This window comes from Pseudopodoces humilis, chromosome 9 (assembly GCF_049639895.1).
Source record: "Pseudopodoces humilis isolate 2021_Gansu_Grassland_sample_001 chromosome 9, ASM4963989v1, whole genome shotgun sequence".
NCBI classification, from domain to species: domain Eukaryota; kingdom Metazoa; phylum Chordata; class Aves; order Passeriformes; family Paridae; genus Pseudopodoces; species Pseudopodoces humilis.
The window spans coordinates 2867784-2894186 of NC_142208.1; the positions used below are offsets into that span (position 1 = coordinate 2867784).

At 58.8% G+C, this 26403-nt stretch overlaps 2 protein-coding genes across 2 annotated transcripts; one reads left to right on the forward strand and one right to left on the reverse strand.

The window, feature by feature from the left end:
• The first annotated feature begins 42 nt into the window (after positions 1-42).
• Positions 43-12956, forward strand: ERLIN1 (ER lipid raft associated 1). The gene is given in 13 exon segments (XM_005530738.3): positions 43-90; positions 505-660; positions 1509-1590; positions 1959-2005; positions 5352-5413; positions 6690-6815; positions 7593-7666; positions 8085-8143; positions 8692-8783; positions 9254-9343; positions 9617-9696; positions 9871-10014; positions 10016-12956. Coding segments are annotated over 12 exon segments (1092 nt in total). The 5' UTR covers positions 43-90; positions 505-547; the 3' UTR covers positions 10139-12956.
• Positions 12957-13302: 346 nt separating this feature from the next.
• Positions 13303-25652, reverse strand: ADAM8 (ADAM metallopeptidase domain 8). The gene is made up of 22 exons (XM_088059700.1): positions 25539-25652; positions 25055-25334; positions 23861-23970; positions 20811-20887; positions 20527-20605; positions 20353-20429; positions 19321-19507; positions 18881-18946; positions 18714-18782; positions 18033-18202; positions 17873-17954; positions 17194-17342; positions 16812-16989; positions 16087-16176; positions 15660-15855; positions 15408-15507; positions 15140-15326; positions 14970-15047; positions 14800-14884; positions 14594-14708; positions 14298-14517; positions 13303-14134 (listed from the first exon to the last, which is right to left on the reverse strand). The coding sequence occupies exons 1-22, from the start codon at positions 25650-25652 to the stop codon at positions 13988-13990; spliced, it is 2856 nt and encodes a 951-aa protein (XP_087915826.1). The 3' UTR covers positions 13303-13987.
• Positions 25653-26403: the final 751 nt, after the last annotated feature.

Consider the following 26403-nt stretch of genomic DNA (forward strand, 5'->3'; position numbering starts at 1 on the left):
ACGCGGCGCGCCCATGGTGCCGCGCGCCGGCGGCGCGTGCGCGGCGGGGGCGGGTAGCGCGGCCTCGGCAGCACGTGGGGAACGGGACAGGTACGGGACCGGGATTGGGATAACGGATAGGGACAGCCACGGGACAGGGGCAGCGGACAGCTGCAGGATAGGGACCGAGATAGCGACTGCGATACGTACGGGGTAGGGGCAGGTGCAGGATCGGGACATGGGCGGCGGGATAGGGATGGGACAGGGAGCGTACGGGGACTGGACAGGGACGGGCCGGGGCTGGGCGGTGACGGGGGCAGGGCCCCACGGGGCCGGGGCGGGGCGGGAGGTCCCTGGGCACAGCCCCCGGTGCAGGGCGGGCGGTGCCGCCCTCCGCGGCCGGGCCGCGTCCCTGTCCCGGCCGCGTTCCCGTCCCGGCCCGTCCCCTTTGCCGCGGGTGTCTCCTCGCCCTCGGGGGCGGTGCCGGGCCGGTCCCGCCCGGCGCTGACGGTGTTGCTGTGGCAGGGCAGGGCCCGCGGAGCCCCCGGCGCCGGGAGGGGATGCGAGCATGGCCATGGCCCAGGCGGGGGCCGCGGCCGCGGCTGCCACGGGGCTCCTCGTCTTCCTGCTGTACTCCGCCATCCACAGGGTCGAGGAGGGACACCTGGCCGTGTACTACAGGTACGGTGTCCCCGGGAGCCCTCCCGGAGCTGGGATTCATCCCCGGCCCCAGGGAATGCGCTGTCCTGCACTTCCCTCCGGTGTTTTCCCCCTGGGTGGGCAGCCCTTGTTGTTTGTGCTCCCTTCCACCCGTGCTGGTGAGTCCCAGACACCCTGGCCCCACGCAGAGCCCTCGTGTGTTTGGGTCTCTGAACCCTTAGCTTGCTTTTCCTCCTTCTCCTTCCTCCCTGCTCTTTTCACAAGCTGGATTTCAGAGCTTAGAGCTCTGGGACTGTCCTGCCTTCTCACATCTGTTGATCTCGCCCTGTGCCAGCAAGAGCCATCACCTTTGTCCCAGGCTGTTCCCCAGCCGGGGCTCCCTCTGTGTCGGTGCTTTGGAATGTTTTCCCTGCCCTTCCCTCTCAGCACCGTGGGCCGTTTCCCTTTAATCACAAACGTGTTGAACGTGAGATCCCGGGGGATTTTTCTTTGTGCTTTGGGCGAGGGGCTGAGCCCAAATCCAGACTGGCAGTATCACATCCACGGCTGGATTTTTCCATGGTTACCAGCGAACTATTTAGAGAGGAGAAATCTGCGTTCTTGCAGCTCTGAGCAGTGTTGCAATGCTGGGAGGGTTTAGCAATAGCTGCCTGCTCCAGGAGTTAATGGCTCGCCGGCCTCACGCAAAGTTTAGGAGGCAAAGATCAGTGCACTCGGCCCTTTTGTTGGGGAATTGCTGGTAAATGTAGGGCGCTGATGCAATTCTCTGTGACCCCTGGTAGTTTGAAGTGTCCCTGCTCGCCCTCAAAGCCAGTCCTTGGCGTTTCCCACCTCCCTGAGCCTTTCCCTGTTTTCCTCCCTCTCCGCAGGGGCGGTGCGCTGCTGACCAGCCCGAGCGGCCCTGGCTACCACATCATGCTCCCGTTCATCACCACCTTTAAATCCGTGCAGGTCAGTGCCCTCTCCCTCCCCTGGGGAGCCAGGATTTGTCCTCTTGGAGAGCTTGGAAGGTGTGTGTGTGTTGCTGGGCCTGGCAGTGCGCTGCTCAAGGGGGACAGTCCCTGTTTGTGGCTGTCGCTGTTCCCCAGGAGCGCCACATTCCTGAGCGTTCCCGAAGCAGGGAAACAGGCACAGCTGCTTGTGCCTCCCCCAAAAGGCAGGTGAGGAGAAGCTTTGCCTTCTGCCCACACCTGCAGGCATCACAGGGGAGGCAGAGGATGCACTTTTGGCTCTGTGCCCCCACTGTGGGAGTCTGGGCACAGCAGGGCCGTGCCAGAGAAGGGAGCGGTTTGTGAGCGCTGGCTGTGTTTGTGTTGCAGACCACGCTGCAGACTGATGAAGTGAAGAATGTGCCTTGTGGGACAAGGTATGGCTTCCATTTGTATTTCTTCTAGGTGCACTCTGTGGGGCCATTTGCAGTGCTGGGACACAGGGAGTGGGAAGTAAAGGCCATAAAATTAATCCATGTACACACGTCTATCCCACCGTAACAGAATGGGAGGCACAGGAGGGGGCGTTGGCTCTCGCTGAAATTGCTTCTTCAGAGGATGTTTGTATTTATTGTGATGTTATCCTGAATTTTTCTGGGTTTCTCCCCTTGTTGCTTGTGCTTTGCTCTGCCCTGGTTATTTCCACTCTGAGTCTTATGGCTCGTACAAGTGCTGACCCCAGCAGTGGGCAGAAGTAAACAGGGAATGGGAATCCTCCTGATGAGGGGGGAGTTAATTTCCAAATGAAATCTCTGCTGTGTAATTAGGCTGATTTTTCTGTCAGCACAGACCTGCTTGAGTTGCAGCAAGAAGGAGGAGAGGGCTGGTTGAGTTGGGTTACGGATCCTGTTGTGTTGGTTCATCCACAAGTTAAACTGATGACTCTTCAGGGTAAAAAAAAAACCTGATGATTTTCCTTGCCTTTAACATTCAGGGTCCTCAACAAAATTCCTGTTTTAAAAAAACAAATCAGCAGTGACTGGAGTGGTGGCACACAGTGACCACATTGAAATTAAAAGGTGGGCATTAGTGGCAACGTTAATAAAACAAGAGTTAATTTTGATCAGGTTTAACCCATATTAACTTTTTTGGAGTTGTTCAGTATCAGACATCTCTTGGGCTTGATAAAGGTCTCATGAATTTAATTTTAGGTCTTAAAGGTTTTTCAAGAGTGTCTGTAAATAATGTTAGTGTTCACTGCTGCAGCTTTCACAGAATCACAAAATGGTTTAGGTTGGAAGGGACCTTGAAGCCCATTCAGTCCCATCCCTGCCATGGGCAGGGACACCTTCCACTATCCCAGGCTGCTCTAAGCCTCATCCAACCTGGCCTTGGACACTTCCAGGGATCCAGGGGCAGCCCCAGCTGCTCTGGGCACCCTGTGCCAGGGCCTGCCCACCCTCACAGCCGAGAATTCCTTTCATAGATCTCACCGGAATTTCCCATCTCTTAGTCTGAACTCATTCCCCTTGGTCCTGTCACTTCAGGGCCTTGTCCAGAGTCCTTTTGTGGTGAGGTGGACAGTCCTTAGGCCAAGCAAAAGGACAAAGGTTGAGGCCAGAGCCAGCCTCAACCATTCTGTGCTCCTATGATTTAGGAGCTGAAAATTAAGTTCCCGTTGAATTTCAGCATTGTGGGGTTCAGCTGTGCAATGCAGGTGGTTGGGAAGGTGCAGGCAGTAAAAATGGGCTTTAAACCACCAGACAGCTGGTGAAAACAGCTCTCAGTTAATAATTGAATACACTCCTGACCAAAGGCCCCAGTAGCCCTGTCCATATTTCAGGTGTTGCTGCTGGAGCCTTTCAGTTCACTGCATTTGGAGTCCAAAGTCTGTGGCTGCTCGATGCCAAAGCTTTGCATCCACATTTCCATAGTAAAACATGAGCTTATAAATAGCAAGTGGAGCACACCTGGAGTGTCACTGTCCCAGTTCAAAGTCTGTTACCAGAATAGATCCTAAAGAGTTCAAGGTTTTGTATTTACATATTAAACCATCAGATTTTAAAGGCTGGGTTTATCTTCCACCATCTTTATGTTCCTGTTCCCTGTGTACTTATCTATATTGGGAAGCTTTTGAGTGTCTGTGTGGGTGTCCCATCCCCAATTTTTGCCTTACCTGTTTGTACCTGGCAGCATTAACTGCTGCCATAATTAGCACTAGCTGCCTAATTATGCTTAAATTTCTACCAGTCTATGTGTTGATCCTCCTTTTATGGATTTCTCTTTTCAACGTGGATTTCTTCCTGTTCCTCTCTTCCATGCAGACTTTGGGGTCTGAGTGGCACCTGTTTCCTCAAATGGCATGACCAGCAGGACTGATAAAATTTACTTATCCCCCACCACACCACATTATTATGAATTAGTCATAATAATGGAATAACAGTGGATAATATCCCACTTATTATCCCAGACTGGCTGAGATCCTCGGCAGGGTTGTTGTGGAAGGTGGTGGTAGAGTCAGACAATCCTCAGTGGTCTGAGGTGCCATTTCAGACCCTTTCCTGCCAGAGAGGTGATTCGGGGCTGTGGATGAGTCCTGAGAGGATCCAGGGTGTTGCAGACACTCTCTTTTTCTTTCTGCCATCCCTTTAAAATTGAAATGCCAGGTTTGCAGCAGATAAAGTCATCCATCACCAGTGTTTTTAGCTCATAGTTGTCATGAAGCAGGTTTGGAGCAAGCACGGGCTGGGCTTGGGAAGCCTTTTCCAAAAGAGCAGACACAGGCAAGTTCAGGTTGTTTTCCTGCAGACTTGGCTTGGAGCTGCCAGAGATCAAGATCTGCAAAATAGGAACTGGAGTTTGTCGTGGGGGATATGTTTGAGTTAAAGCATCACAGAGACTGAGTTTGGAAATGTGGGAGTTCCACTGCCAGGAATGAGCTGTCTCTAAACAGTTCCTGCTGAAGCTTCTGCTCTGTGATATGCCTTTGACCCAAGGACATCATCACAAGAGTATTCTGCTTTAAAATTAGGCTCTCAAGAGACTTAGAGCTGTTGAAAGTTAAGGTTTTGGTTTTTTTTCTCCAGTGTAGAGTTTGTGCTCTTCTCTGGTGTTACAGGTACCCAGGGGTGGGCATGACTTTCTGAAAGTCACACCAGATAAGAGCAGAGGCTGGGGACAAGCCTGACCCCTGATTTCCCCCCCTTTTCCCTGCCAGTTTGGCAGCACACCCTCCCTCAGGGAGAGGATTGCCTGCAGGCTGCCTCTGCTAAAGTGCTTGTGGTGTTCCTGGAGAGCCACGTGCACTGTGACACTGGAGCTGGGAACACGGATTGAAGTCTGCCATGGGCTTTGTTCCTTCCTTTCTCCTGGGCCTTGCCAAGCTCCTGCTGGAGTTAGTGATTGCGTGAATCAAACCAAGAGTTTTTTCTGTTTAATTGTTCTGTTTAATGTGTTGCTGCCTAGAAGAGCGGAGGTGCGTCTGCCTTTTGTGTCACCTGCTGTCCTTGCTGCCTTTCCCTCTGTTTTCCTGATAGCTGCAGCTGCATTCCTGTTCAGAAATGTTTTCCTTTGGCTGGTTGAGTAGGAAATCACAGAGGGGAAGGAAAGTGCTTTCAGGCTTGCTGGAGCATGCTTGTGGTTTATGCAGGGAACAGGGATTTGCTGCCATCTCGTTGCAAGATGCTCAGAATGTAGTACAAGAGAGATAAAGGTGCCTTTGCTTTAAATATGTTAACTGTTAACAGCTGCAGTGGTAACTGATGAACTCTCTTTTCCTTGCAGTGGTGGTGTTATGATCTACATTGACCGAATAGAAGTTGTGAATAAGCTGGCTCCATATGCAGGTATTTCCCATCCTGGTTCAACAGGCAGAGCTGGGACTGTCTTCACTCACCCTGTGGCAGCTCTGTCTTGGTTTTCAGGTCTTCCTTTTTCCATGCCAGGAAAACTTCCCTTTCTGTTTTCCATTTCTTGTTACCTTTATGGCTCCCAGCCCTGTAGTGTTGATCCCAGGTGTTTCCAGCTCGGCTCCTGAGAAAACTGCAGAGACAAAACCTGTGTAGGAGCCTCTTGCCTTTTTATTTCACCTAGCCAAAGACACAGACAGCTTGTTTTGTTCAGCTGCACAGCTTCATGCAAAACTCCAGCATTGCTGGGGCACTGGAGGATGAATTCCTGTTGTAATTTATAGTCATGGAGGGGTGTGGGCTGGAAGGGACCTTCAAGATCATCTTGTTCCACCTCCTGCCATGGGCAGTGACACCTTCCACTATCCCAAGTGGTTGTTCCAAGCCCCATCCAGCCTGGCCTTGGACACTTCCAGGGATCCAGGGGCAGCCACAGCTTCTCTGGGCAACCTAATGCCAGGTCTCACCAACTTGTCCATAAAGAATTTCTTCCATATATCTCAACTAAATTTCCCCTGTGTCTGTTTGAACCCATTCCCTGTGTCCTGTCACCCCAGTTCCCAATGCAGAGCCCCTCTCCAGCTTCCCTGTATCTCTTCAGGCCCTGGAAGGAGCTGTGAGGTCTCCACACCCCCTTCCCTTCTCCAGGCTGAGCAGCCCCAGCTCTCCCAGCCTGGCTCCAGAGGGAAGCGGCTCCAGTCCCCTCAGCAACTCCTTGGCCTCCTCTGGACCTGCTCCAACACTTCCATGTCCTTCTTATGTTGGGGGGGAGCAGGCCAGACCTGAGCACAGGATTCCAGCTGGGGCCTCAGCAGGAGCAGAGGGAGAGAATTCCCTCCCTTGACCTGCTGGCCACGCTCCTTTTGATGCAGGATCTGGTTGGCTTAAATTGTAGGAATGATCCTTGTTTTCACTTTACAGGAGTACCTGTTCCTATGCATGCAGGTCCTGGTGAGGCTTTGCTGTTTCATTTGTTTATGCAGGTGATAAAACAGGACCAGGCAGTACATCTTTCCATGACTGCTCCTTGAAGTTGTGTAATCCATGCAGCACTAGTGCATGTGCAGCAGGCTTCTCCCTGACAGCTGGGCAGGGCAGCTGTGGCTTTGGCTGCCCAAGTCCTGAAAACCAGTGTTTTCCCAGTGCTGCACTGCTTCCCTGGCATCCTGACACGTGCCAGTGGTGACCTGTGGTGATTCTCTCCCTTCCCCAGTGTACGACATCGTGAGGAATTACACCGCAGACTACGACAAGACCTTGATCTTCAACAAAATCCACCACGAGCTGAATCAGTTCTGCAGTGCCCACACCCTGCAGGAGGTGTACATCGAGCTCTTTGGTAAGTGGATGGCAGCTGGGTGATCCCAGCTGGGATCCCACTGCAATCTTCCTGGAATATCTAACAGCCGGCCCCTTGAACCACGCTGTCCCTGTGCTCCGAGAATCCAGCTCCTTTAACATCCATGTGCCACTTCCCCTGTAACTTCAGTGACTCAGGTGTCTTTGTCTTTCCCCATCTGCATGTGGGAATTTGATCTCAGTCTTTTTCCACCTATTCTGGATGCAGACAGCAGCCACTCTGCTCTTGTACGTGCAGCGATCGATGCCTGTGGCCTTCACTGTGACAGTGGATTTGTCTTGTTCTGTTTCTGCCTTTCTCTGTTGCTGGATTCACTTTTGTACTTTTACAGCTTCCTTCTGGCTGTCTCTAACAAGTGAGAGCTGGAGGGTTTTTCACAGTGCTTCAGGAATTAGCACAGGTCATATTCTCCCTGGTGGATCTGTGCTCTAAAGACAGAACAGTTTCTGTTCCTTCTTGAGTGGCTGAGCAGGGGAAAAATGGCTTATGGAAGATAAAAGGTTGTCAGAATTTTAATAAAAATGTACTCCAAGTCTGAGTGCTGAGAAGGGATAGACTTCTACCATAGGCTGTGAGCATTCTTTCTTGCTGAGATACTGAAAGCCATTTGCATTTATTTCAGAAAATACAAAATCATCAACAGCTGAACTTTTCTAGTCACTAGCACATGACTTCAAGGCCTGCTGACTCTGCCACACAAGCTGTGGGGGAAAATATGATGAACCAATCAGTCTCTCTTTTGTCCTCCAAAAACAGATCAGATAGATGAGAACTTGAAGTTGGCCCTGCAGAAAGACCTCAATGTCATGGCACCAGGTCTCACTATCCAGGTGGGTTGTGGCCTTTCAATAAGGAAATATTTAAAAAGGTGGAGAAAGACTTTTTGCCAAAGCCCGCAGTGACAGGACAAGGGACAGCAGTTTTAAACTGAGAGATGAATGTTTTATGCTAAGGGTGGGCAGGCCCTGGCACAGGGTGCCCAGAGGAGCTGTGGCTGCCCCTGGATCCCTGCAAGTGTCCAAGGCCAGGCTGGACGAGCTCTGCCCCTGGTGGGAGTGTGGGAACGAATGGCAGGAAACAAAAATGTAGGACACCTCTGGGAGCGTGGCCACGCTCAGCTGTGTTACACAGGAGGGTGAGACACCACTGTCCACAGCACTGCAGCTGGTTTTGCAAAGAGATGTCTTAATCTTCGGATTGCGTCAAAATGTTGCATTCAAAACGTGCTCCCTTTTTCTCCTTTCACAGGCTGTGCGTGTTACAAAACCCAAAATTCCAGAGGCCATCCGAAGAAACTTTGAACTAATGTGAGTAGCTGGACATAAAATTGCATTAATTAGTTTTGAGGGTCCTGCACAAGGCACAGTGCTGTTGGAAAGCTCTTTCCTGATGCTTGGGGAGTGAGAGGTCAGCTCTAGGCAGTGTGTGCTTGGCCCAGGTGCACTTGTGCCTTCTGTTTTCCATTTTCATACTGAAATCAGGGCTCAGGGGTCTCAATGTCTTGCCCATAAGCTCCCCTCCAGGATCTCTGGGATGCCCTTGGGACGAAGGAGATGCTGTTGGATCTCCCTTCACCTTTGGTTGAGTAAGCCCAGCTCCCAGCCCATGTTGCCCTTCTCCTCGTCCTGAGGGCCTCAGACTGGACTTGTATCCAGATGTGGCCTTAGCAGATGGAGAGGGGGTTGATCCCTTCCTTTGGGCTGTGCACGTGCTCATACAGCTGCAGACAGAGCCAGTCCCCACAGCTGTGAGCAGGGAGCTGGCAGCTGGCTGGCCCCTTGTCCCCATGGCCTCTCCTGGCATGCAGAGCTGCTCCTCGTTCCCTTTACCCAGGATAACACTTCTCCCCTTGCAGGGAGGCTGAGAAGACCAAGCTGCTGATTGCAGCCCAGAGGCAGAAGGTGGTGGAGAAGGAGGCAGAGACAGACCGGAAGAAAGCGCTCATTGGTAATGTCACCAGCACAGGCTGAGCCTCCATTCCTGCCTTCCCTGCTAAGCTGGGGCTGGACATTTCCATCACTGACAGCTCCCCGAGGGAGGAGGCACAGCCAGGCTGCACAAGCAGTTGTTTTGAATATCTGAGTGAAAATCCCAAAGCAGCAGAGCAGGGAGCACCTCTGTCCTGCAGCAGGGACAGAGGAAATCACTCTGCTGGAAAGACTGCTTGAGCTTGAAGCTCCATGTCCCTGTGCCAGAGGGATCATGCTTGTAAACGGGATGTCAGCTCTGCAGACATCAGCACTGTGTTTTCTTCCTGTAACTCTGCTGCTCAGAGTACAGACTGGCACTGAGAGGGAAGGGAGGGAGCAGGGAACCAGCTCCTGCTGTGGCAGACCCTGCAGCCAGCTGCTGGGCTCAGGGTGCTGGTCTCAAGCCCTGAGAAGCAAATTTCCCAGCTGAGCCTGTTGTGATTGCAGAGGCAGAGAAGGCTGCACAGGTGGCCAGGATTCACTACCAACAGAAGATCATGGAGAAGGAAACGGAGAAGCGAATTTCTGAGATTGAAGGTAACCAGCCCGCTGGGGCCATTTGCTGGCTGGGGCTGGTGGCAGGTGGAGGAACCTCAGGCCTGCTAAAGTCATTGAGGGTGCTGCAGGGTGCTGTGCCCTGGGATTGTTCCTGCCCTGTGCATGGAGCTCTCCAGGAAGCTGCAGGACAGGAACAGGGCCAGCCAGGCTGTCACGGGTGTCCATGGGATGAGGGCTCACTGAGCCCCAGTGTGATGGGGCTGTTCACTTCCTAATGCTTTCTTTCCTGTCCCTCCTCTGCTGCTGTGTTAGATGCTGCATTCCTGGCAAGGGAGAAGGCAAAAGCTGATGCAGAGTACTACACTGCCCGGAAGCTGGCTGACTCCAACAAGGTGAGCACTGGGAAGGTGGTCACTCACTCTTCCTCCGCACCGGAGATCAGCTTCAGCCGGGCAGTGCTGGATAAACACTTGATCTAACACAGGAGGTGGCTGCCTGACATGAAACCTAGCGCTGCAGGGCTCAGAAAGTTGTCTCTTAGAGTCTCTGGTTTCTGTTTTTTGCAGCTGAAGCTGACCCCTGAGTATCTGGAGCTGATGAAGTACCAGGCGATAGCTGCCAACAGCAAGCTGTACTTCGGCGACCGCATCCCCGGCGTGTTCCTGGATTCCTGTGCCTTCCAGCAGGCCAACCTGAGGACTGCCCATGAAAGCAGCCTTCCTGCACAGGGAGCCCCAGAGACCTCTGGAGAAAGCCCCCTCAGAGGCGAGGAGAGCACTGGCTGAGGGAGGCAGAAGGGAACCCGGTGTAGCTCAGCAGCGAGCCCGGCTGTGACCGGGGACGAGGCCCTGTGTCGGTGGGGCGGATGCAGCACATGCCTGGACATCTTGTGTATAGGTGGCAGTTGGGTTGATTTTCTTCTAGCAACAGATTGCAAGGGCTCTGCCTCTTCTGTTTCTCCCCCTGTTAAATTGGTGCTTCCAAAGGAGGGATAATCCTGTACTAACATACCTATACTGGAATATTAAACAGCAGACAGCAGGAAAGCCTCCCAGGGTAGGTGCAGTTATTTAGCAGGCACTGCTCTGCAGGAAGATGTGGCTTTGAGTGCTGTGTCACTGCACACTGGTCATTGCTCAGCACTCCTGCCTGAGGCTGAGTGAAGAGGAGGTTCCCCTCGTCCCGCCACTGAAGCTTGGCTTGGTGAAGGTTTCTGCTGATGCTGTCTCACTCTCCTCAAGGACTCCAGTGGAGTGGACTCTCCTTGGCCAGCGTGTTCCTGCTCAGGGCAAGGAGTGGTTTGCTGTGGAATAGGTTATTGGAGTAGGATCTGCACAGCCATAGTATTCCTGTAGACAGCAGTGCTAGATGACAACTCGGAGGAAGCAACCTCTGACGGGATTCTGCAACCCCCCTCTCCAAGCAAGAGCCTCGCACTGGCTGCCTGGGACTGACTGTGGAGCTCCCACTGGGTGAGTGTCATTGCCTCCTGAAGCAGATACCAGGAGCACCTCGGAGCAGCTGGTTGGGAACAGAGTCTGGCAAGTCTTTGCTCAGATTCCAGCCTCCCTGGAAGTCATTCACCAGGGAAAGGGGGCTGAATTTCCACTGCTCTGCCGTGCTGGCAAAGTGAAGAGGAGAGTGAAAGGACCCTGCTGTGCAGCAGATCAGATGTTTGACGCTTCAGCTGCAAAGTGGGTGAGGCATTGCTGCTCTTCCATGCAAAATCCACTGCTCCAGGAAGTGGGGCCTGCTTTGTATGTCCTTGAACAGCCATGGCAAGGAGTGTGTCCCTGGTCCTCTCACCCCTGGCCAGGCTTGCTGGCAGATGGATCTTCAGTCCTGATTTGTGCTGTGATATATCTGACCCTGCTCCTGGTGTGCCGTGGCAGGGTGAGGGAGGGGTGCTCGGGGAGGGGGGAATCTGCTGGGAAAACCTGCTTTCCGTTTTTCCTCCTTGTTCCCTCTGCTTGTGAGGATGTGCTTGCTTTTAGCACCTGCCCCTCGTTGTGTTCTGTGGGGATCCGGGGTGCAGTGCCTGGGGAAGCAGCTGGCAAGAGCTGGAATGCTGTTCTCCAGCTGGGAGCACCCCAGCACTGCCTGCTGCATGTTCAGAGACCTCTCCCTGTGCATCCCTCCTGCTGTCCCATCCCCTCAGAGCAGCTGTGCCACCCTTGGAGGGGCTGGGGGGTGGTGATGCTCCAGGCACTCGACCTGTTGAGATCCTCTGTCCCTGGCTCCATCTGCAGCCTCACAGCAAGGGGAAGGGTGTGTTTAACTTCTGCTATTGAGAAACATTCAACCCAAACCAGCTTTACCTGTGCTAGTGATGTCCCCAGAGGAGGTGTGTGGGTTTTGCAGTGCTGCATCCCCAGCCTGTGTGGCTGGGCTTAAGGGATGGCAGTGTCCCTCCACAGGGAAGTTCAGGAGCACACAGTGCCTCCTGCTGTCCCTGCCCTGCCTGCCTCTCCTCCATCTCTGGGGCAGAGCAGGCTTGTGTTGGCCCTGTCCCTTCTGCAGGGTGTAAAACATAACTGTGGGACTTTGCAGCAGTTTTGGGTGGTCTTTCTTGTCCTCCATCTGCCTGCAAACTCTCAGGGCTCAGTCAATGCTCTGCCCCAGGAACCCAGCCATGGCAGGAGCCAGGGAACAGGGCACCAGGGCAGAGAGGCAGTGGCAGTGTGTTTCTTAATGTTTGAAATGTCTCCTGGAAATGCTCCTTGGCTTGCAGGGTCCCCATTTTTCCTGTGGGATGGGCTTTGAGGAAGGAGTGTAGTCTCATCTCTGCCCTGCCACCTCCTCAGTGTTGCAGCAGGCCCTTGGCACAGACCCATTCTCCTCACCCCAGCAGCACCTGCTTTGGTCAGATTTTGGGATGAGGGCAGACTTTATAGGCTAGAAGCACGGCTGGAGGGAATGGTGGCAGGGATGTAGACTCTGATTTTCTTTGTGTGTCACTGGGGTTGGACACTCTGGGCATCAGGAACGGCTGGACAGAGCAGGTTCTGCCAGCCTGGAAGTGACAAGGGCACGAGGGGAACTGCTGGGAGCAATAACCAGGCAGTTCACACCTCTCCTGCAGTGATCGGAGCGAGATGTCCACGCAGGGAGCAGGAAAGCCTTCCAGGCCAGTGCAGGAAGAGCTGCTTCCCTTTGGATCCGAGCCTTGCTGTGCCTCCCTGGGTGGGTGCATGACTGCCTTAAGTGGCTGTCGGTGGCTCAGTGTCCCTCTGTATGCGTCAGCCACCTGCCTGTGTGGTGTGAGGGACCCCAGGGGCTGCTCCCGCTGTCCCGGGTCCTGCAGCTGCATGTGTGATGCCCAGTGCCTTCTGCAGCAGCCTCCTCTACCCTCCCCTGCCTCCCCGGCCCCGCTGCAGCAGCCCCAGCGTGTGCAGGAGGGGCTGGCCGCGGCTTTGGCTCCCTGGCTTGGGCTGTGCTGCCCTCTGAGCCCCAGCTGTGGGCAGGGACGTGGCTGCAGCCAGGATTTTGGGATTGAACTGGCTTTTCTCTCCGCTCCCACGGCCTGCGTGGGCCTGTGACTAAAGGGGTCTGCCCCTGGATGCGCATCTCCTTAAGGAAACACGATACATACGGTCAGGTTTACATTCACACTGTTCTTTTGATAAAGCAGAATAAAATTATTTTGTTACCATTTTTTGGGATGGTTTTTGTGTGTCCTAGGGCTGGTGGCACGTGATGCGGAGGACCCCTCTACCTCTCCCCCTAGAGCAGCACTGCATGGTGTGGATGTCCTCAGCCGCAGTGACTGCCACGCTGCGAGCCCCGTGGGGAGCCTGTGCCAGGATGGTGCTGAGCATGAGGGGTGCAGCATCCTGGGGCAGCCTGGCTCTGCCTGGCTGGCAAAACGTGCTGCAGTTCGGCCCCCGTGGCTGCAGCACTGGAGTTCAGCTCCGACCCTTTACCCCCTTCCGTGATCCCCGCACAGCTCCCTGCCTGCTGCCACCCCGCTGTCCCCTCCTGCCCAGACACACCCCATGACACCTCTACCTTCATTCTTTATTAGTATAAAAGCCTTGAACCTAAATTATATCAAAAAATGGGAAGCCTGGTTTTACAGCAAGTGGCTCAAAATGGTCACATAAGGGTCATAAATAAATGGCTGCGGTAAAAAGGCTCCCAGGGAATTCCCTTTCGAACAATAACTCAAGGAATAACTCCAGAGATGAAAGCCCCGTGGGGAGGCCAAGCCCAGCTTGGACCTGCCGCAGCCCCTGGTGACATTCCCCCCGTGTGATGTCCCCAGGCCAGGGCTGTGTTCCCGGGGCTCTTCCTGCCCCCTGATGCCAGGAGCTCCTCTCCGCAGCCCCAGCAGGGAAGGGCAGGAGGAGCAGGACACATTCAGGATGTCGGGAGAGAAGGCAGCAGCTCCCAGGGCGCAGGAGAGCCTGGGCCAACGTGGGGCAGCCCTCCAAACCGGAGCAGCCACTGTCCCCGCTGCTGGTCTCCTGCTGACGGCTCCCCCGGGGACAGCCGTGAGGCTGCCGAGTCCATTAAGGCACAACTGGAGGATCTGTAAACACTGGTGCCCACCCCGGGCAGGGTCCGAGGGTCCGGCCAGCAATTCAAGTAAGGGTGGAAGCGAGACGGTGACTGCCCAGCTGTGCCACCCACCCAGCTGTGCCGCTCCTGTGCCGGCCGCCGTGGCGGATGGAGCATCCTTGGTCACCTCCTGCCTGGGGGAGGCTTCAGGGCCACCTTCGGCGGGGGACACCGCTGAAAGGCTGGCGGTGGCAGGGCCGGTCCCTCGCCGCTGCTCGGCACTTTGCCCTTCAGCGCTGGGAGAGGTTTGCTGGGCGGCTTCGGCTTCGCCTGGCGGGAGGAGAGACCCGGGTGCCTCAGCCGGGCCCCCGGGAGGGAGCCGGGGCGGGGCAGCGAGCGGAGGGAGGGAAGGGCTCCCCCAGGCCACCAGCCGGGGCCACCGCACGGATGTGGCCGCACAGCTCGGGCTGGGGTCATCGGGAGCGCTGCTTACCTGCGGGGACCATCCCGGAGGGCTCCCCTGCGGGCCGGGTGCCGCCGGCTGCAGGGTGGGCAGGGGGCTGTGTGCCCGGGCAGCCCGCGGGGCCGCGGTGCTGCTGACCAGGCTGGGCTGGCCGATGTCCCGGCCGGACAGCTGGCGGCGGCCCGGCCGCGTCCGGCCTCCCTCCTGGAACAGCGGGTTGGCGAGGCCCGAGGGAGTCCCGCCGGAGCTCCTGTGGGACACAGGGACCATGTGGGGCTGCTCCGGGCACCCCTCGAGCTCGGCGGGGCAGCGGAGACGGGAATTACCCTTTGTGGGAGCGCCGCGCCGCCCTGGCTCTGAGGAGCACCACGCCGCTGCCCAGCCCGATGCCGGCCAGGGCCAGCACGGCCAGCACGGCCGCCAGCACCACGCTGCCGCTCCCTGTGGGGACAAACCCGGGCGCTTGGGGACGGAGCTGCGCCTCCCCGCCGGGGCCAGCCCCTTCCCCAGGCTCCCCCTCCTCGGGACGTACCCGCGGCTATCCCCGAAATCTCCTGCTCGCAGTAGGGCGCTGCCCAGCCGGGGTCGCAGTGACACTCCCGCCTGTGGTTGCACACCTGGGAGGAGCGGGGAGAGGTCAGGGCGGTGGCCGAGCCGCCGGGGCCCCGCCGCAGCTCCGGGAGGGGCGATGGCATCGCCTACCCCGTGGTTGTTGCACTTGGCCGAGCAGTTCTTGTCGCCGTAGACCAGGAGGTTCTGGCAGCGCCCGGCGTAGCAGACCTGGGGACAAGCGGGGGGGGGGGGCTCTGAGGCTGCCCCGGGACCGGCGCTCACCCTCCCCCGGCCCGGCCCGGCCCCGGCCCAGCTCTCACCATCTCCTCCCCGCACTTGGCTCCGGTGGGCACCAGCCGCAGCTCGGCCGCCTCGCCGGCGTCGCTGCCCGCGATCACCGCCTTGCACTTGAAGCGGCCGAAGAAGTAGCCGAAGGAGTAGTAGCCGCTGCCGAGGATGGGCTGGGCGCTGTCGCTCAGGCACAGCAGCGTGCCGCACTTGACATCCCTGCGGGACACGGGGCCGTGAGCGCCGGCGGGCGGCAGCTCGGCAGGGCTGGGACATCCCCCCCGAGCCCCCCGTCCTTACTTGGGGCTGCAGGGCTGCTTCCCGTACTCGGTGAGGCAGTGCAGGTGAACGTGCTGCTCGCTGTTGTGCTTGAAGCAGACGTCAGGAGCCACCTGCGCCTCTGCGGGACACATGGAAAGGGTCAGGCGGAGCTTTGGGATCGGCAGCGCCGCAGCTCGGGATGCGGGAAGGGACCGCAGCCGGGCGATGCGCTGGCCCGGGGGGCTCCGGGCGCATCCCGCAGCAGGAGGATGGGCAGGGAGGGGGCCCTACCTGCGCCCCAGAGCGCCCGGCACTGCTCGCCGTGCGAAGGGCAGGCCCCGTTGTAGCAGTAGCCATTGCCGTGCTGGCAGGAGATGCCGTTCTCCTGGAACACATCCTCCGGACACTCGGCGCTGAGGCCGCTGCAGTGCTCGGCAAGATCGCAGTCGTTCTTGCTGGCCCGGCAGAGCGCTCCTGCAGCCTTCACCTGCACGGAGAACGGGGATGTCGGCACTGTCCGGATGCTCTCACTTCTCCAGGCACCACAGCGCGGCAAAACCCTGGTCTGGGAAACCTCTCCCGGCGCCCTATGGATCCAGACTCCGACACTCTGCTGCTGGCTGAGCTACTGCACAGCACGGAGACTCCTCCAGGGCTCGGACCGGCTCTTCCCCTACTTCAAAACCTGCCAGAGCTGCGTCCCTGCTGACGGCAGTACCTTGCAATCCTGGCAGCATTCCCCTCGGGCACACTCGGCTCCCTCTCTCAGCTGGCACGTGGTGGCATTGCAGCAGCGGTCCGAGCACTCCTGCAAGACAGGGATGGGATGAAACCCTCCTGGAAGCCCCCTGAAGGACCTTTCCCTTCCTTTCTGAGGGGACCAGGTGCCCACTGTGGTGTAGCTGCCATGGGCTGAACCACGGGCCAAAACCACAGCAACATCCCAGGTGGGACCATTCCTGCTGCCTCTTTATCCCCGTTACCAACAACAAACCAAAGGACCAGAAAGGATTTTTTCAGAAGAGGGAGCCTGAGCTGAGCCCCTTTGCATATCTCCAGGAAGGAGAAAACCTGAGGATTTCTGTGCTCCCTGGGTCAGGGGAACATTCCTTCAGGTCCCAGCACAGGGCTGGGATTTATCCCAGAGGCATTGCCTGTCTGTCTCAATTCCAGCCCCCATCCCCGTGCTGGTAGGGATGAGAAACAGCAGAGCACAGCTCTTGAAAGAGCAATGCCCTGATGTCCCCTCCTGGGTCACCTCTTTGGAGGACATGGCAGGATGTCCATCTTTCCTAGGCTAAAATCACAGCCAGCCACATGAAGGGGGGCACACGTGAATATCCTCCACCAGTTGTTTTTTGGCAGAAGCACCAGGAGCACAAAGGGACATCTCAGGTCCCTGCTGCCCACCCTCCTCCCCAGCCCTTTGGGGAGCATTCCCACCTCTGGAGTGCCGCAGTCACACTGCTCTCCCCGCTCCACAAACTGGTTCCCACACACTGGCCCCCCGTACAGCTCGTCCGCCCGCGGCGCGTTCAGCAGGCAGCTGGTGCGAGGGTCCCCCAGGAACTGCCACATGTCCTGCTCGCTGCACCGGCTGAAGAGCTTGGGGTAAACCAGCCTGGAGGGGCACAAAACCCAGCGGGCATGAGCAGAGAGCCAGGGGGAGCCCACAGGCTCAGAAGCACCTGCAGTGGGCTGGGGTGGGGTGGAAAGTCTGCCCAGACCTGACCGTCTCACCGGCTTCACCCCATCAGGGCACCCCGTCCCAGGACACCTCTGTGTGTTTGGTGGCCAGGGATGTCCCCCTGGCTCCTTCACTCACCCAACGCTCCCTGCCATGACACACCCCCCGTCAGCTTTGGGGATGGGGCAGCGGCAGCCGGCGACGTCTTCGTCGTGAGACATGCCCAGGTTGTGCCCCATCTCGTGAGCCATGGTGGATGCGGCGCCGATGGGGTTCGTGCTGTGATCCTGTTGGGATGAGGAGCCCAGCGTGGGTTCAGTGCCCCTGTGGTTTCTCCACAGCTTCAGGGGCTCTGCAAGGTGTCTCCTCACGCTGCCGTGCTCAGGTAAGGGAAGACACAAGCTGGACACGGTCCCGTGGCCCCTCAAGACGCCCAGATTGGTCTCTCAGGGCTGTCAGTGAGCTTAGACAAAGTGTCTGCTCCAAAAATGATGTTTTGTGGTGGCTCTGGGAGGCCACAGGTCCCACAGCCAACCTCTCCTGCTCCTGGGGAGGAATGAGGAGCACAGCCAGTCCCAGCCACCGATAGCCTCCTAAAATCCCAGCTCCTGTGTCCATGGAGTTTCTCTGGGAGGCTTTCCAAGCGTACCCCAGGTACCCAGCTGGGTGTCCACAGCACTTCTCTGGGGGTCAGCCACTTAGGGGGCAGAGATACCAAATCCAGCCTTAAGGCTGCTGACGGGGAAAGGTGGGGACCGGTGGAGGAGGGAGTGGCTCTGGAAGACGCAGGGCAGGGAGGGCAGAGCACAGGACCCACCTGGTTGACGCCGCCCGAGTCTCTGGTGCACATCACCAGCTTCTTGGCCAGCCCCACGGTGTTGCCGTGGAAATCGACGCCCCTGTGGGATTGAGATGCCACAATGGCCACCCTGGGTGGCGGCAGGGCCGGGAGGGTGGCGAGGTGGCCCTGTCCTTACGTGATCAGCTGGGCATTGTCGTGGGGCTTCTTCCGCAGCAGCTCCGACTCCCGCCAGTGCAGGAAGTTGTCCAGTGTCACCTCGGGGTTGGGGCTGACTGTGATTTTGTCCCTGTGGTTCCACACCTCCAGGCCAATCAAGGCCACCCGCAGGCGAAGGGGCTGGTAGAGCTGGGGTGGGACATAGAGAGAGCCTGGATTTGGGCTGTGGCAGCAGAGGGGAGGTCCCACCCCAGGTGCCCTGGGGAACTCCTCACTGGCAATGTCAGCTCTGTCACCCTCAATAAATAACACAAGCTGGGGTGACAGGATTTCCCCCCAAACCTCTGGGCTCCCTCTTGGCTGGTGCAGGCTGGGCTGCTGCTCCCACGCTGCTAACCAACAACTGAGGCTGAAGCAAAGCCATCAGGAAACCCACCATGGTCTGATGCATCCCTCCCTTTCTTAGCAGCCACTCCAGCCTGAGAGTGGCCACGGGATGTGCTCCCAGGAGTTACAGGACAAAAAATTCCCTTCCCTGATGGACAGAGCTGAGACACTTGTCATGTCCACGCTGCACACGGGGTTGGCCGAGGGATGCTGTCACCCTGCAGCCTGAGATTGGCTCCAGCTCCTCCACTCCACAAACTCTGTGCCACCTCCTCTGTGCCCACTGGAGCTGGGTCCAGAGGCCCGGGCTCACCTTGTCCACGTGGTTCACGATTTCCTTCATGCGGTTCTGCACGGTGCGGAGATCCTTGTGCTTCCTGAACTATGGGAAGGACACAGAGACATTTCCAGGGTGGCTTTGAGCTCCTCACTTGCAGGGAGTGACAGCAAGCCCACAGGCACCGGTTCTCCCCACTTTACCTCCTGGTTGTCCGCCACCAGGACCAGCTCCACGTACCGGGGACCCTTTTGTATCGGACCCGACCTCTGAAAGGGAAGAGCAAAGAGGGTTCGGCTTGCAGCTTGCCAAGCCAGGCAGCCGACCCTCCCATGGGATGTGTGGGGTCCTGGATGACCTCCCAAGGCTAGCAGGTCTCCTAGCTCGGCTCTGGGATGTGGTTTCGCTGGGTTTCAGACAGGACCCAAGCCTGCTGCTGGGATAACGCAGCAGAGCCCGTGGGGTGGGAGGATGCTCCTGCTAACGGCGCAGGATCCGAGGGGCTGTTCCCACCAGAAGCTGCCTGTGCTGGGGCACCCCACCAACAACTCGTGGGGCATCGCCAGGAGGCACAGAACGCCCCCATCCTCCCCGGGGCTTCTCGGGAGCCCGGCTCAGGAAGGAGCAGCAACGCAATCCCTACCCAGCGGTAGAGCTTCATGGCCGCGGGGATTTTGGGCTCGCGGTCGTACTCCAGGGTGGTGCCGGGCTCCCGGCAGGTGCCGCGTTTCCCCCGCAGGTGAGCTGCTCGGTACACGGCGTGCCGGCCGGCCACCGCCCCCTCCAGCGGCTCCAGCAGGAAGGTGGTCTCATTCACCCGGAAAAACCCACTGGAGAGAGAGAGAGAGAGAGAGAGGGGTCAGGCATCAGACCCTACACACACCCCTGTGATGTGTGCCCCATCCCTGGAAGTGTTCAAGGCCAGGTTGGAGCACCCCGGTCTAGTGGAAGGTGGCCCTGCCCGTGGCATGGGGTGGGATTTAATGGGCTTTAAAGTCCCTTCCATCCCAAACCATTCCGGGATTCTGAGATTCTGTATGAATACAGCTGCCAAACTGGCTGCTGGGCTGGGAGGGGACAAGCTTTGGCACGGCACCACAGCACGGGGAGGATCCGGTGCTTCAGGCAGCAGGAATGTGCCAGGATTCAACAGCTGGTCCATTCAGGATGGATCCAGAGAGGGCACTCCTGTCACCCCATTGCCATGAGTCAGCCCCCCAAAAGCGCCCTGCGCTTTTCCTGCCGGGCACCCAGCCGGGGTCAGCACCTCCAGCAGGAAGAGGGATGTCATCTTCCCTTCCTGCTGGGGAAAGCTGAGCTCTCACTCCGCCAGCACGGCTCACCGGGGCTCGGTCACACCGGCTCACCGGGGCTCGGTCACTCCGGCTCACCGGGGCTCGGTCACTCCGGGTCACCGGGGCTCGGTCACACCGGCTCACCGGGGCTCGGTCACACCGGGTCACCGGGGCTCGGTCACTCCGGGTCACCGGGGCTCGGTCACACCGGGTCACCGGGGCTCGGTCACACCGGGTCACCGGGGCTCGGTCACTCCAGGTCACCAGGGCTCGGTCACTCCGGGTCACCGGGGCTCGGTCACACCGGCTCACCGGGACACGTGCCGAGGCTGGCTGCTGTTCCCCAGCCAGGGGCAGGGCTCCAGCTCACCGGGCCCTACCTGAGCCCGCTGCAGGTGCTGATGCTCGCTGCCGAGTCGGGGTGTCCCCGCACGCGGCCCTGGTAGAAGCAGTGATCCTGCCGAGAGAGAGGGCAGAGGTGTGGGGGCTGCACCCCAAGCGTGGTGGGGCCCCACAGGGGTGGGAAAGCTGCTCCCCAAGGAGCCAGTCCCTACCTGGGTGTCCGGCTTCTCCGTGATCTCCGTGCCATTAGCCGAGTAGTGAGTCTCGGTGTAGTGCTGCCCCAGCAGGGCCCTGCGGGGTGGGGAAGGGGTGTCAGCACCACCCTGCTTTGGGGGACAGCATGTGGGGACTGTGACCCCTCAGGTGGGCTTGGCAAGGAGGGAATAAAGTGCTCTGGGCTGAGGGTTTGGTCACCGGTGTGGTGACACCAGGCCTTGGAGAAGGGACGCAAGGGTGGGATGCAAACCCCACCTCGGGCCACCCCTCCCGCACTCACCTGTTCTTCTCCAGCCACAGGAGATATTCCCTGCCTTCGGCATGGATGCCGTAGAGGACGTGGCCTGGGTAGGTGCTCTGCAGAGAAAAGAGGGGTGCCATCAGAGACCTGCTGCCAGCAGGAGCCAGAGCTGCACCAGAAAGGGGACAGGGTCTGTGTGTACCCTGCTGAGAGCCTGGCCGCTCACCCTGGGGGCAGCCAGCAAAGACACAGGAAATCAGAAGAGAAGGAAGAAAGCATGTGGGCAATAACACAAATCCCCGGCACATCCTGAGATGAAGAACAGGTCACCAGCGAGGAGACAGAGTCAGCAAAGTCTGGTTTCCCGTGTCTGACACATGGCTGCAGATGGCCGTGCCAGGGACTGAGGTTTCCTACTCATCAGTCACAGAGCTCCTTTTTTGGGGCCTGAGTTCAGCACTTACTCATCAGCTGAACCACAAAGATCCCTATGGCTCTTATCAGCAGAGACTGATCTGACACGCCACATCACGTTTGGGGAACAGCCTTCCCCTGGCTCTCCTCGGCCTCCCAGAGCACATTTTGGTGTCACTGTGTCCCAGGTGCCCTTGGCCGGTGGGAGGGAGCCAGGGTGGCTGTGGCTCAACCAGCTGAGCCCTCAGGATGGAGATGTTCCTACAGGAAAAGTGTTTCCCTCTGGGCTATCTTGTGATCTCCACCTCCAGAGGCCTCATCCCACTGGGATCACTGGGAGAGACTGGTGGTCCCTTGTCAGGCTGTGCCCTTGCCACGAGGGATCTGAGATGCCTCCTGAGGGCACATCCTCGGCCCTTGCAGAATCCAGGTGTGGAGGGAGCTGAGCCAAAGGCAGAGCAAACCTTTCCCACGGGGCCAGCATTCCTCAGGGATGAGGTGTGCTGCCTCTCCCTGGGGAGGATGACAGCACCGGCTGTCACACCACGGCTCAGCATTCCCAAGGGGATGAGCTGCACCCTGGAAGGAGCCAGGCTGAGCAGAAAGCCCTGCTGATGCTGTGCCAGCGGGGCCAGGTGAGAGGGTTTGCCTGTCACTCAGCTGCCCCGATTCTCCCCGCTTTGCAATTCCAGGCCGGCGTGCCAGGGCCCTCGCGGGTCCCTGGAAAATTCTTCTCTTATGAACAGCGTCTCCCGCCTGTCCTGACCCCTGTTCGCCAACAAAGCCATCCTTTGTTATTGTTGGCAAGGCCAAGGCCAGAAGAGGTCTTAAGGAATGGCAGGAAAGCACTTGGAAGGGGGTGCTGGGTCAGGGAGCGTCTCTTGGAGACGACCGCAGGGCAAGTTTAAAATAAGAAGTCCTGATAAAGCTTCTCTGAATCACCCCTTTCCTCATTAGCATGGGCTGTGCAAGGGCTCCAGATGGGAAGGCTTTGGGAGCAGCTCTGCGAGCCCCGTGGCCGTGCTGAGCCAGCACAGCCACAGCCAGAGCGCAGGGACAGGAGGGATTTCTTCCAGCTGGTCTCAGTAAGAGACCCAGAGAGCTTGCAGAGGATGGGCACGGGATGTCCCGTCCCGTGTTCTTCCCTGGGTGTTTCTTCCCTGGGTGGGAAGAGGCGAAAGGCCCTGCAGTGGGGACGGGGCTCACTTTTCCAGACCCCTTTCCACGAAGAACCCAGGTGTGCCACTCTCCCTGCTGTGCTGGTGGCAAGGCTGGCACCCAGGAGATCCTGTGCTGCAGGACCCAGGGCTCCACCCCGCCTGCAGGGATGAACTTCTGGATTTAAGCAAAGCCAGGGTCTGCTTCAAGCCTCTCCTGGCGGGTGGCCCTGCTGGACCAATCCCAGGTGTCCCAGAACCAGCTCCTGCTGGCCCATGGAGGAGCCAGCATGGAGACCACCCATGTCTCTCTCAGAGGGGCTTGGTGGTGGTCAAACCTTGCTGAGAGCTTCTTCCCCACCCCGATGACCAGGAGAGCAAACCTAACCTCTCTCCAAGAGGAAATGAAAAGGGCTTGGAAAGCGGGAGACTCCCCACCCTCAGCAAGGCAGGTTTGGGATGTCCAAGGACCACGCAAGCCAAGACCAAATCCCCATCAGACAGCCCCCGTGGCAGCCCCGAGGCGCACAGCTCGTGGCAGATGTCTTCTCCAGAGGGATCCCGAGGTGGGTGAGCTCCCCGTTCCGGGGGGATCGGTGCCGAGTCGCCCGGCGCACACCCGGCACAGATGGCGTCTCTAAATAGCCTGGGGAATGTTTGTCTCGTGGACAAGTTTAGGTTTCTAGAGCAGGGAAAACAGATGCTTTCGGGGAGTGTTTTTGAAGCTAGCTTATCAGGAAGGGTTTGAATCACAGAGGAACGTGCTGTATGGCACTAGGGAATGCGTGTCCCCGCTCCCTCCATCCCTCCAGGCGCTAAAATCGGCGCTTTTTGGGTCTAGAAAAGGAGTAAAAAAAAAAAAAAAAAAAAAAAGGCTGAATTTCACTGTAAGGCAATGAGGAAAGTGTCTTTGAGGTCAAGGCATCCTACAGACGTCGACATCAAGCACTCCAAACTCCTGACTCAAACCCCATTCCTTCCCCCAAATTGCCAGGTTTCCCAAGAAAAACAGCACAAAAAAAAAAGGGCTTGCTTTCATGTGGATTTCTGCAACTTTCTGATTCTTATTTCTCTGTCCCAAAGGACAAAAAAAGCCCCAACTTCAGCAAACACAGCAAGAAAAGTGCTTACAGCTCCACGAGGCTTCTCAAACCCCTCCTTAAAGAAAGACCAGATGTCACAAGATCACGGCACGGCTGCAAGAGGTGGCACCGCTGGGTCACGTCTCCAAAGAAAGCACTGGAGAAAGCAGCCCCTCTCTCCAGGAGTGCACCCTGCTGTCTGCAGGTCCTAATTAGTCCCAAAACAGCCCAGAAAAGCTGATCTGACTCAACTGCTTCAGCATCTCCATGCTCTGGGGTGGAAGCAAGGCAAGGAAATGGGCTGCTCGTCGTTCTCTTGGTGTGGGGCTGAGGGGGTCTGGCCAAATGCTTGGTCAAGGGGTCCAGCTCTGAGCCTGGTGGTGGGACAAGATCCCTGCTGGCTGCAAGCCCCCGGCTGTGCCGAGCTGTGACTCACCGGAGGCGCAGAGAGGTCCCTCTTCCCCCGGGGCAGCGGCAGCTCCCGCGGCAGCACCGTCTCGTACCTCTCGACGTGCGGGAGCTTCTCCTCCAGCCCGGCACCGGAGCCTGGGAAAAGCCGAAGGGCTTTGAGACAAATGCCGGGGTACAACCGAGTCATAGAATATCCAGAGTTGGGAGGGTCCCACAGGGATCACTGATCCAGCTCTCGGGCCCCCACAGACACCCCAACAATCGCAGCCTGTGCATCCCTGGCTGCGCTGTCCGAACGCTCCTGGAGCTCCGGCAGCCTCGGACCCCATTCCCTGGGGAGCCTGGGCAGTGCCCAGAACCTTCTGGGGGAAGAGCCTTTCCCTGACACCCACCCCAAACCCTCCCCTCCCCGTCCGACACAGCTTCACGCCGCTCCCTCGGGTCTGAAGCCAGGAGGCAACGAGAGCATCCAGCGTGAGGAGACAGGGGCTGAGCCCGAGGAGCAAGTCCTGAAATACCCGCTGGGAACGCAACTCCCTGGCGGGCTCCGGGGAGCTGCAGCCCCCCCAGCCCGGCGCCCACAGAGCGCTCAGCATCACAGCGAGTCCCTCTGGGGCTGGAAACCCGCGCCGAGCCCCTGGTGCAGCAACACAGAGAGGTTTTCCAGCTCCCCATGGTGATGCCACCGCGTGTGACTCGGCGTCTGGCGGCTGTGGGGGCTGTTTGGGAGAGCGGCTGGTGCCTGGGTGGCTCAGCCCCCTCCCAGCCTTCCTTGGATGTCGGAACGGAGAATTTCTGCCATAAACCCTTTGCTTTTCCCGGGAGCCCCAAACGCCGGGCTCGGACGGGGCTGGGTGCTGGGGCTGGGGGTGCCCAGGGGCCACTGCCGGGAGCCAGATGAGTCACGGGCGGCTGAGTGATGGGGGACCCCCGGCTCGCCGCGGGCCACCGCTTGCGACCCTCCTCTCGCCTTGCCGGGGTGCCCGGGAGCAGCCCCGAGGGAGCGAGCCTGGCCCCGGGCGTCCCCTCTCCATCATCCTCCCCCGCGGGTGGCGAGAACAGAGGCGCTCCCCGGGACTTTCCCGCGGAGGGAGGAATCATCCCCATCCCGCGGTGCCTGCATCCCGGCGCCTCCATCCCTGCCCCACGCCGGGGTCCTGCCGCACGCCCCCCAAACTCCCCGCCACCCCCCCCAGGACCCCCGGGACCCCTCGCTCACCGCGGGCCGGCAGCAGCAGCAGCGGCAGGAGCGGCAGGAGCGGCGGCAGGAGCGGCGGGGCCAGGGCCCGGAGGTCCCGCCGTCCCCCCCCCCCCCGCCCCGCCGGCAGCCCCCGCCCGCCGTGACTCACCCACAGCCGCGGACGGGACGGGGCGGGGCGCGCCGGGACGGGCCGCCCACGGCGGGGGGACGGCGGCAGCACGGGGGGCACCGGGTACCGGGGGGGGATGTGGGGCGCTGGGGAGTGTCCCCCGGACAGTGGGGTGGGGGCCCTGCGGTGCTGGGGACCGGCCAGGGGACATCACGAGAGTCCACGGGGCACCGGGGGCAGTCGGTGGCGCATCCAGGAGGCTCCGCGGCCACCGGGTGGTGTCCGTAGGGAGATGGGGGCTGTCCCCGGAGGGAGGGTGTGTGGGGTGTCGTGGGGCTCTGTGGGGCGCTGGGGACTGTCCCGCGGGCAATTGAGAAGGGCACACGGGGGCACCTGGAGGGTCCGCGGGGTACTGGGCAGGGGGCACTGGGGGAGGACACACAGGGCACACGCAGGGAAGGTCGGCAGGACACCAGTGGGTGGGACAATGGGGACATCGTGGGGCATCGCGGCTGGCTGTGAGGCTCTGGGGCACGGGGGGACTGGATCAGTGGAGGCTGCCCACAGGACATTGGGGTGGGGGGACGCTCCAAGTGGCATCGGGGACTGTGTGTATGGCCTTGGGGGGTGTCCAAGGGGCACGGAGGTGGGTCCCCGGCCCCGTGGGACATGTCCTGCGGCCCTGCAGGGGGAATCAGGGCGCTGGGGTGGCTGCACTGTCACGGGAGGCTCTGCAGCTGGGATGTCAGGGCAGATAAGCCGGGCACGTTCGTATTTCTGGGTGTTTCAGGCCAGGCCGACCAGGAAACGGACACGGGCACGTGGGTGTGAACAGGATTAGGGATTAGTCATCAGCGGGTGCTTACAAGTTTGCTGTTGATTTAAAAAATGAACTCCCCGTGACTCCTAGTGGGACTCAATGCTTGCTGGTGGTCCCCACCCTCTCCCGGGGTCTCTTTCCCTCTGCCAAGCTGGAGGACCAGCTGTAGGCAATGGAGCACACAAATCCTGGCTCTTCCCTCCAGAGAGCTCCGGGATGTCCCTGCCGAGGAGTGAGGAAGGACAGGAGCACTCAGTGCTGTGTCCACAGCGCTCACACAAGTCCCCAGGTCCCCACTCCTGGCCCCGAGGCCTCTGTCCCTGGCATGTGCCTCGGTTATCCCTTGTCCCTGGGACACATTTCTCTTCCTCCCTCTATGCACCTGCTCTCAAACTGCCTCAGGCAAAGTTTGGATTCCCTGGAACTCCTCTGCTGGGG

Excerpts from the sequence above, each read along its gene's own strand:
- ADAM8 (XM_088059700.1), bottom strand. The coding sequence starts at position 25,652 with ATGCCCCACGATGTCCCCATTGTCCCACCCACTGGTGTCCTGCCGACC. Across the intron at positions 25,335-25,538 it reads GTACCCCGCGGACCCTCCAG|CACCGCAGGGCCCCCACCCC; the intron begins GTGCCCCCGTGT and ends GCCGGTCCCCAG. Across the intron at positions 18,783-18,880 it reads TGGTGGCGGACAACCAGGAG|TTCAGGAAGCACAAGGATCT; the intron begins GTAAAGTGGGGA and ends TCCTTCCCATAG.